General features: G+C 36.2%; 1 protein-coding gene across 1 annotated transcript; it reads left to right on the forward strand.

Moving 5' to 3' along the window:
* The first annotated feature begins 627 nt into the window (after positions 1–627).
* Positions 628–10517, forward strand: LOC149416140 (uncharacterized). Its single transcript, XM_089641585.1, has 3 exons — positions 628–785; positions 6059–9402; positions 10236–10517. The coding sequence occupies exons 1-2, from the start codon at positions 741–743 to the stop codon at positions 9383–9385; spliced, it is 3372 nt and encodes a 1123-aa protein (XP_089497711.1). The 5' UTR covers positions 628–740; the 3' UTR covers positions 9386–9402; positions 10236–10517.
* Positions 10518–11160: the final 643 nt, after the last annotated feature.

The following is an 11160-nucleotide window of genomic DNA, read 5'->3' on the forward strand; positions in this document are numbered from 1 at the left end:
TTTATCGACCAGGGTCAATCTTTTGGGGTGAGTCTTTTTATATATCTATTAAACCGATTTATAACGTCAAACTATAATTTGAAATATAATAACCTAACATGTTTCTATAACATCTATTCTTTTCATTGACGCCCTGTGATGTCCTAAAATATTGTATACAGGTTAATAATGTCACGGACCTCGAGATAATTGTAAACTGCTCTACCAATTCAATCTTATAGCAAACAGTTACTCATCAAGTGTTGTCTGGCGCCCTTTTTGAAATCAAAGTTGTTCGCTATATGATGTGAAACTATTAAATATTAACTATTTCGTTCATACCCACTTTTGCCGTAACACAGTGTCAGTAGCTTTTTTAAGTCTAGGAATTTTTTTTTTTTGCTTGCATCAAGGTTAAAATATACTCTTGGTTAAATTAAATATGGCATCATCAGTACCGAGTTTTTTTCTAAATTCATATTGGTTAGTTAAATAAAATGCACAAATAACAGATCAGCAGCATGGCTATCAAAAATATCTCAATAATATGTTTTAATTTTATTTTTTATTTTTCGGTGTTTTGTCATCCACTCTCTTTCAGATTAAGTACGTCATAGATTTATTTGATTTTTGAGTAACAGCGGTCAGATAAAAGGCTGTACATTTTCTAAGAAGGAATCACTCTGAATTCTGGTTTAAGCACTCTTCCTTTGCGTGCACAACAGCTATTTTTTTGTTTCTGAAGAATATCAGGTCTTAGGATGAAGTTCTGTCTCTTCTTCCTGATCTGCCTGGTGGCTATCCACGTAAGTGTACCATTCTAACTATTATTCACTGGATTTTTTTTAAATTTAGTAGTGTTCAAATTTATTGTCTTCATTGTGTCAACCAATCTAGTCGTGTTCAAATTTATTGTCTTCATTGTTTCAACCTATCCAGTAGTGTTAAAATCTGTCTTTTTGTCAAATGGAATTTTCTTTCTTGAAATTAACTCAGATTTATGGGGGTAGTTAAAAACGCAACTAGCGTTCAAAAGCTTTCTTTAATTAATTGTTTCATTTAACTACGTAAAGACATCAAATAGTTATTTACAGGATTTTTTATACAACATTTAAAATCGAATTACTCAAAAACATCTTTACGGACATATCTAAAAAACCTTACAATACCCTAAGAGATATTGATATTTTCCACTGTACTCGTACTTTTCCATTCAAGTCCTAATGACACGGTGAAACTTTGGAATACAATACAATATAATAGGTATTTAAAATGTGCTGCATTTTTCTTATTCTTTAAGTTGTTTTAAAAAGAAATACTATTTTAGAAACTCGATAAAAATTATATTTGTAATTTCATACATTTTAACTCGAAACTTAAATATTTTTTAAAGAAAATCAATATTTAGTAAGCACATTTCTTTGGTGTAGGGAATCAGTAAGTAGTAACATAATTAATTTTATGCCATTTAACTGTCAATAAAACAATCCAGACAATTTGTAATTGTAAACTTTGACATTTTTTTGGATTATATTACTGGAATCGTGAATAAATATTTGAAACAAACTGAGAAGAATAATTATTTATCTTTCCAAAGATATATAAAAAAAACTTTGGTTAAGTAATGGACGCTCCGGTCAGATTTGTCCTTCGGAGCCTCCGATGTTTGTGGCTAGTAATGTCCTACCGAGGGTTGAAGGGTTAACACATTTAACCTCACAGTGTACTTAAACTAAAACATGTATATATCTTTAATGTTAGTTATTTTATTTATAACTTCTAATATCAACTTTCTTCCTAATCTGTAACAATTAAAAAATATTGTAAATGGAATTTAACTGATTACAAATAATTATAAGCAATACTTAGTCATCCGAAATACTAATACAAATTGAAAATATCTCCCGAGTAAAAATAAATGCCGCCAACGGGAATTGAACCCGTGCCTTCTGATGTCCGGTCAGGTGCTCTGTATCCACTGAGCTATGTCGGTTTATTTCCAACCCGCCAAATGATTCAATATGTACTAGTACCTCAATCAACAATTACTGCTTATTATATTGTTTCACCCGTAAAAAACCAACTTTTTTTGTAGGAAAGGCTTTGTTAGTGCTAAATTTCTCACAAGATGGCGTCGAGACATACGATATCTTCATTTATTGGTGAAATAATCGGATGACTAATTATTGCTTATAATTATTTGTTATCCTTTGTGCTATGCATAAAACCTTGTCTTATAAACGTTAGTTTATCATTAAAAAATAAGGAATTTAACTGGTTAATTTTAAATTAAAGACAAATTAATTCATACGATAACTGTCTGTGATAATTACATCGTAAAATGAATATATGTTAAACCAATTATGTTCCACTATCCATATATAAAATATATTTAAAAAAAACTGGCTGCCATTCTTCAGAAGAGAGTGACTTCTCTAAAAAGGGAATACTTTTCAAAATGAAGAAAACATAAAATGCCACCTGTTTAAATATATTTTTTTTATTTTAATTTTAAATTTATATTATTTTTTTTATTATTTAATAAATGTTTAAATGTTACATTTTTTTAACTACCATACTAGGCTAATGCCCGTGTTGTGGTAGTTATACATGAAATAAAAATAAATCAAATAAATTTATACAGATGTATTTTTTACAAACATACGCTTATATTACAATCTATGCGATTTCATCAAAAATAAATTGTAATAAGAAAGCGCATGGTTTTGAGTACATTTCTAAACATAGGCAACGACAAGTGATATGTTACTTTAAAAGACGAGACAATACCTTAAAATAAAGCTAGAATCTTAACGATGTAAGTGAAGCAGTCGTGCACAAAAATATGCGACGCGCGGGCCTCGTGTATTGGACAGACCGAAGGTTGAATTTGCCTTATCAAATCTGTAAAATGAAATGTGAACGACATAAGACGGACCTACGTGGACTTTGCACTAGCAGGCCTAGAAAATCGATCTTGGGGCTTATTTTAATTATTTTTGATGAACGTATTACTAAAATCACAAATGTTTCTAGAGGAATACCTCGCAAAGTTACTAATTCATCGTTTAAAAAAATAAAATATGGTGTGTACCGCTGAAAAACTTTTTATAAAATTTTCAAACCATTTTACTGGTAATATTTTAATGGTACGTTCCTGTTTTTATTGATCTTAAATATAAATAACTTACATCCGTAGAGATCCCTCTAGAAACATTTGAGATTTTAGTAATAGGTTCATCAGAAATAATTAAAACTTAATTTTCCTCGTAATTTGTGCAGATGCCAATTTTAAAAAGGAATATGTTTTATAAATATTGAATTATTTCAAAATTTATTTATTATTATTACACGCCTTAATGGGCTTTTACACAACACAAAGTTTAATAGTAGAGTATCACAGTTATTATAGATTCTACAAAATTAAAACAATAAAGGAAACATAATACAACGAAAAAAGAAAAAATATTAAATGTTACAACAAAAGCAAATAATAAAATAAGATACATTAGTAAAAATGATAAGAAGTCTCACATAAATAGATATTCAAAATAAAAATATAAATATTGCGGAAATTATAGATGTCTATTTGTGTCTCGATCTATAAAAGAATTGAAATAAACAATATTTATATTGATTATTTTTAAGATGAAATATATTTCCCAGATCAGAGCATTTATTTCCGAGACTGTGAAGTCTTGGAATTGGGGAATTTTGATAAGACAGTGTCCTTGTATTGTAAAAATAAAAGGGTAGTAAATTTCGGCAAGATCTTTTGGGTATGTGGATGCTAATTAATTGGAGTAACTCAGGACAGTCAATTTTGTAATGAAGTAAAAAATTACGGACGTTCCGAGTCAAAATGTCCTGGAAAGTTTTTTTGTTAACATTTTCATGTTTAATATAAAAAAAAAAAAATTTATAGAAAGATGAATGTTTTTTTCAAATGCAAACATTTCAAAGATTATTTAATCTAGTTTCCAAAATAGTATTTCTTTGAACAACAACTTCAAAAATAAGAAATATGTAGCACATTTTAGAAAATTCACCATGTCGTTTGGACTTGTTGGTAAAAATATTTAAAAACCTCAAGGGTAAAGATATACAATTCAGTAGTACATTATTTTGATGTATCTCATAAGGTTTAGCCAGCGTTAGCAATGTAAGCGCCCGAAAATATATATTTACGACTTGATTATAAAACATCGACTTTTCTCTGCTTTCTATAAATATAATTTGCATGTATTATATATGTAAACCTTCCTGAAGAAATTCTCTAAATAATAATGAAAACGATATTAAAATCCGTTGCGCAGTTCATAGAACTAAGCGCACAAACAGACAGATATTATTCGCCATCAATTCCATTTTTAATACATCATTTGAATTTCACTTTTGTTGCGGGAAATGCAAATCTCGCGGGCGGAAACTAAACCATATTCTTACATTCGATCGAGCTTAAACTTGGCAGGTAGACTCGTTGTCGATAACTACGGTGGCGATCTTTTACACACACCCAGAAATATACGTATTTCTCTGAAATTGGATGAGATTATAGTAGTTGGTAAAATAACTGATTTTTATGGCGTCTTTTTCAATGAAAAATCAATGTTAAATTATGTTTTAAAAGAATTATGTCTCTAGGAATACAATACTTTAAAGATAAACGAAAATATTCTCACGTTTTATAATATTTTTCAGCTAAATAAACCCTTTTTCAAAACAAAAATAATTTATGTAAGGCTTTTTTTTGTTGTTTGTTTTTGGGGTGTTATGCCGTGTTGCGCTAACTCCTTCTTTAGCCGACGTTTCGGACAGCGTTGCAGTGTCCATCATCAGGGCAATCCGGTAACACGGCATAACACCCCAAAACAAACAACAAAAATGCTTTTGGCCGTGAGAATCTCAAAACTTACCTATGTAAGGCTTTCCTGTAAGCAAATGCATTAACATTACTTTTACCCAAATGGGATCTATGAAATTTGATTTTGATTTTTCTCAGATAAAAAAACATATTTGCGAGTGACGAAACGACAAGCTAGAAAAATACTAAGATACATTATTTCCTTGACAGGTGAATACAATGTATTTAAGTATGCTACGAGCATTTTTAATGTTCAAAATACCATAAAATCTAGGCAAGTATGGTGAAATACTAGCAAATCCACTGTGGATTTCTTTCAATACATTTGAAAAGCGATATAAAATCATGAAAAGTGATGAAACAAAAACTAAAATAAATAGGTTACGTAGGTTAGGTACATAAGCTGAAATTTGACCGAACTCTGAGGTCGGTGAGGATAATCCGAATGTCGACAAATTAAAAATTAAAAGGTGGTTCAAATACTCTAGCCTAAATTATCTGCGGATATAAAAATAGTACCTTTCTTTTGATCTGCCTACGTATTTTACTGTAAAAACTTTTCATTTTTGAGCTATTGTTAAAACAATATCGCTCTTTAATTTCGTACAATGTCTAAACTCATTAATAAAATACCAACGTAAACTAAATAAACCAACGTCTGGCAGACAGAAAAAATAAATTCAAAGTTTACACACAAATAAGAACACCAGATGTCAATTAATACATAATTTATATAACACATAGCTTCTAGAAAACAACGCTTTATTGAAAATAATATATTTATTTAAGAAAAATGTGCGTTGTGCTTTTACTGATTCACTTTATTAAACAATAAATTCTGAATTCAATTTTTTTTGCTGCGACTTCATTCTTAAATTTCATTGCATACAACATCCATATATAAATACATGTATATTTTATACAAGGTGTAAAGGGACGTACTTGACTTACTGTGTAATTTTCGATAACTCACCAGGTATATTCTGTTCTAAACATCCATGTAAAAGCCCGGCTAGACGTAAAACCAAATAAAATATAATATATTACATGACCAATATGTTGGTCGATAAGAAAGTATATTGTACGGAAAGAAAGAGCTGTCATTAGAAGCATTGATAATAAAATATAATATTTATTATTTAACCTAATATGTTACTTATAAATTTTCTGTATCAAATTTACAATAATAAATATATATATATATATTTATTTCAGGCCATCAGCGGACGAGCATGCCCATGCGATAAAACTGCTCCCAAGGTAAATGATGTTGCCAAGGGAACCACTGCTGCATCTAGTGCAGCAAGCTCCAGTTCTAGTTCCAGCAATAACGCAGCCAGCTCATCTAGCAGCTCCAGCAGTTCAAGTAGCTCATCCAGCAGTGCAGCTAGCAGCGCAGCAAGTAGTGCAGCCAGCAGCTCTTCTAACAAGAACGCAGCCAGCAGCGCAGCAAGCAGTGCAGCCAGCAGCTCTTCTAACAAGAATTCAGCCAGTAGCGCAGCAAGCAGTGCAGCCAGCAGCTCTTCTAACAAGAATTCAGCCAGTAGCGCAGCAAGCAGTGCAGCCAGCAGCTCTTCTAACAAGAATTCAGCCAGCAGCGCAGCAAGCAGTGCAGCCAGCAGCTCTTCTAACAAGAATACAGCCAGCAGCGCAGCAAGCAGTGCAGCCAGCAGCTCTTCTAACAAGAATACAGCCAGCAGCGCAGCAAGCAGTGCAGCCAGCAGCTCTTCTAACAAGAACGCAGCCAGTAGCGCAGCAAGCAGTGCAGCCAGCAGCTCTTCTAACAAGAACGCAGCCAGCAGCGCAGCAAGCAGTGCAGCCAGCAGCTCTTCTAACAAGAATTCAGCCAGCAGCGCAGCAAGCAGTGCAGCCAGCAGCTCTTCTAACAAGAATTCAGCCAGCAGCGCAGCAAGCAGTGCAGCAAGCAGCTCTTCTAACAAGAATTCAGCCAGCAGCGCAGCAAGCAGTGCAGCCAGCAGCTCTTCTAACAAGAATTCAGCCAGCAGCGCAGCAAGCAGTGCAGCCAGCAGCTCTTCTAACAAGAACGCAGCCAGCAGCGCAGCAAGCAGTGCAGCCAGCAGCTCTTCTAACAAGAACGCAGCCAGCAGCGCAGCAAGCAGTGCAGCCAGCAGCTCTTCTAACAAGAACGCAGCCAGCAGCGCAGCAAGCAGTGCAGCCAGCAGCTCTTCTAACAAGAATTCAGCCAGCAGCGCAGCAAGCAGTGCAGCAAGCAACAGTTCAAATAGCGCATCCAGTGCCTCAAGCAATGCCTCAAGTAACGCAACAACCAAGAAATGTAATAAGAGCAAACAAGTAGGTGGAAGCAAGAGCAAGAGAGGAGGTGGAAGCAAGAGCAAGCGAGGAGGTGGAAGCAAGAGCAAGCGAGCAGGTGGAAGCAAGAGCAAGCGAGGAGGTGGAAGCAAGAGCAAGCGATCAGGTGGAAGCAAGAGCAAGCGAGCAGGTGGAAGCAAGAGCAAGCGATCAGGTGGAAGCAAGAGCAGGCGATCAGGTGGAAGCAAAAGCAAGCGAGGAAACAACTCAGGCTCAAAGGAAAAGAAGGGATGCCAAGGAAACAAGAATGTGAACAACTCAAACAGCGCGGCATCCGCAGCCAGCTCCTCCAACAACAGTGCATCCAGTGCAGCAAGCAGTGCAGCAAGCAACTCGTCTAACAAAAACTCAAGTAGCTCATCCAGCGCTGCATTCGCAGCCAGCAGCTCTTCCAACAACAGTGCATCTAGCGCAGCAAGCAGTGCAGCAAGCAGCTCAGCTAACAAAAACTCAAGTAGCTCATCCAGCGCTGCATCCGCAGCCAGCAGTTCTTCCAACAACAGTGCATCCAGCGCAGCAAGCAGTGCAGCAAGCAGCTCAGCTAACAAGAACTCAAGTAGCTCATCCAGCGCTGCATCCGCAGCCAGCAGCTCTTCCAACAATAGTGCATCTAGCGCAGCAAGCAGTGCAGCAAGCAGCTCAGCTAACAAAAACTCAAGTAGCTCATCCAGCGCTGCATCCGCAGCCAGCAGCTCTTCCAACAACAGTGCATCTAGCGCAGCAAGCAGTGCAGCAAGCAGCTCAGCCAACAAAAACTCAAGTAGCTCATCCAGCGCTGCATCCGCAGCCAGCAGCTCTTCCAACAACAGTGCATCTAGCGCAGCAAGCAGTGCAGCAAGCAGTTCAGCTAACAAAAACTCAAGTAGCTCATCCAGCGCTGCATCCGCAGCCAGCAGCTCTTCCAACAACAGTGCATCCAGCGCAGCAAGCAATGCCTCAAGTAACGCAACAACCAAGAAATGTAATAAGAGCAAACAAGTAGGTGGAAGCAAGAGCAAGCGAGGAGGTGGAAGTAAGAGCAAGCGAGCAGGTGGAAGTAAGAGCAAGCGAGGAGGTGGAAGCAAGAGCAAGCGATCAGGTGGAAGTAAGAGCAAGCGAGGAGGTGGAAGCAAGAGCAAGCGATCAGGTGGAAGCAAGAGCAAGCGATCAGGTGGAAGCAAGAGCAAGCGAGCAGGTGGAAGCAAGAGCAAGCGAGGAAACAACTCGGGCTCAAAGGAAAAGAAGGGATGCCAAGGAAACAAGAATGCAAACAGCGCGGCATCTGCGGCCAGCAGCTCCTCCAACAACAATGCATCCAGCGCAGCAAGCAGTGCAGCAAACAGTTCTTCAAACAAGAATTCAGCCAGTAGCGCAGCAAGCAGTGCAGCCAGCAGCTCCTCTAACAAGAATTCAGCCAGCAGCGCAGCAAGCAGTGCAGCCAGCAGTTCTTCTAACAAGAATTCAGCCAGCAGCGCAGCAAGCAGTGCAGCCAGCAGCTCTTCTAACAAGAATGCAGCCAGCAGCGCAGCAAGCAGTGCAGCCAGCAGCTCTTCTAACAAGAACGCAGCCAGCAGCGCAGCAAGCAGTGCAGCCAGCAGCTCTTCTAACAAGAATGCAGCCAGCAGCGCAGCAAGCAGTGCAGCCAGCAGCTCTTCTAACAAGAACGCAGCCAGCAGCGCAGCAAGCAGTGCAGCCACCAGCTCTTCTAACAAGAACGCAGCCAGCAGCGCAGCAAGCAGTGCAGCCAGCAGCTCTTCTAACAAGAACGCAGCCAGCAGCGCAGCAAGCAGTGCAGCCAGCAGCTCTTCTAACAAGAACGCAGCCAGCAGCGCAGCAAGCAGTGCAGCCAGTAGCTCTTCTAACAAGAACGCAGCCAGCAGCGCAGCAAGCAGTGCAGCCAGCAGCTCTTCTAACAAGAATTCAGCCAGCAGCGCGGCAAGCAGTGCAGCCAGCAGTTCTTCTAACAAAAGTGCATCCAGCTCAGCTAGTAGTGCAGCAAGCAGCTCAAGCAGCGCTGCCAGCAAGGCAGCTAGTGCATCTAGTGCATCCAGCGCAGCAAGTAGCTCAAGCAGTGCAGCAAGCGCAGCCAGTGCAGCAAAGAGTGCAAGCAGCTCATCATCAAGCAGCAGCTCTTCATCTAGCAGCAACACATCCAGCTCATCTAGTAGCTCTTCCAGTGCAGCTAGCAGCAGCAACAATGACAGCTCTACCGGCTCCAAGCCATGCAAATAAATACTTATTTGAAACTGGTAAATTAATTTTATTATTTTTACATTGATATTTGCATTATCTTCATCTTTATTTTCTAAACAATAATACCTTGTATTTATTTGAGGTACATGTAATTTGAAGTTGCATTATGTTTGCGTGGTCAAAATTCCTTCCTTGCTCGACATATTGCCTAAAGGATTTAAATATGTGGTGGGTATCAAAATTCCTTCTTTGCTGGACATATTACCTAAAGGATTTAAATATGTAGTGGATATCAAAATTCCTTCTTAGCTTGACATATTTCCTGAAGGATTTGAATATGTAGTGAATATATAAAATCCTTCTTTGCTGGACATATTGCCTAAAGGATTTAAATATGTAGTGAATATCAAAATTCCTTCCTAGCTGGACATATTGCCCAAAGGATTTAAATATGTAGTGGATATCAAAAAATCAACATTGAGTTAATCCCGTTTTATTTTTATTGTTTCTCGATTAAACTATTCATTGGGTTTTGAATTTGTATTTTGGGTGAGATATGAATTTTAAATATATATTCCCAGGTCAATAATATTATCATTTTAATACCGTTATTACTATCGAATTTCAAATCAAAACATTCTCTACTTTGTGTTTAAAAATCTGAAGTTAATCAAGCAATATTTTTTTCCTTACAATAAAGTGTAAAACTAGAAGTGCCTTCCATACAAATTTGAATGGAAACAAATAATGTTCCATTTAGCTATCACATTTTTTTTATAAATTTAAGCCTCTATTAAACATAAATATTTTACAATGCACTTCTAGTATTATTCTTTATTCTGTGTTTATTTTTTTTTATTCTAAAAGTTTTTTTCTGTTTTCCTTACAGGACTTTGAGGTTAGCCATCTGACCTGACCTACAACTTCAAAACGATAAAAATATGTATTTATGTATTTCGCTTTATTATTATTGTTTTGCAGAAGTATATTATGATCATTGAATAAAATTTATGTTAATTATTAACGACTATTAAAATAATATAGTGTATGTATTTTATTTTTTTAATATATTTTTTAAATATATTATGTATGTATGTATGTATATATAATTTGTAAAATCAATGTTCTGTTTGAACTTACATAAATGTCTTATAATAAATATTATAATTTATATTATGATTTTTTTTTCAAACATGACCCGAATGTATAAAACCATCATCGGCGATTGCCCTTCTCAAGAAAATCAGAGCAAATGAAATATCTAGAAATCATAATTGATCCCAACCTCGGATGTATCATATTCATATTAAACAAATCACAACTCATCAAAACAATGAACATTTTCCAAAACATAAGAAACATTTTCCAAAACATACAAAAGGTAACAAATAAAATGTCGTGTATGCACTGTGCAGGAGACCACTCCTACAAGGACTGTGAAAATAAGGAAACTTCTCCAAAATGTAAAAATTGTGCCACAACAAATGAAAGATTCAATCTAAAAATACCAACAAATCACCTAGCAAATAATAAAGCCTGCCCATATTATCAAAGAATGCTTAAAATAGCTCTTAAAAAAATAGAATTCTGACTATATCATAAAACTAATTTACTAGTTAGATTGTATTATAAAAACTATAATATACCTTCAGTACTTTATATAAAATTCTGTTTATTAATTCCCAGTAATTTACATATCAATTTATTTCCATTTACGAAAAACTCTAAGGACGGGTTGTTTCGGAGAATTTGAACAATTCATCAAATTTCAAAGTTCATTTTCGGGTTCCGTGAAAGTCCTATTCATAACTCAA

Source organism: Hesperophylax consimilis, chromosome 17 (assembly GCF_061612785.1).
Source record: "Hesperophylax consimilis isolate HC1 chromosome 17, BYU_Hcon_1.0, whole genome shotgun sequence".
Taxonomy (NCBI): Eukaryota; Metazoa; Arthropoda; class Insecta; order Trichoptera; family Limnephilidae; genus Hesperophylax; species Hesperophylax consimilis.

Bases quoted from the DNA above. Each gene is read 5' to 3' on its own strand.
- LOC149416140 (XM_089641585.1), top strand. From the start codon at position 741: ATGAAGTTCTGTCTCTTCTTCCTGATCTGCCTGGTGGCTATCCAC. The intron at 786-6,058 runs GTAAGTGTACCA...TATTTATTTCAG, and splicing joins TCTGCCTGGTGGCTATCCAC to GCCATCAGCGGACGAGCATG.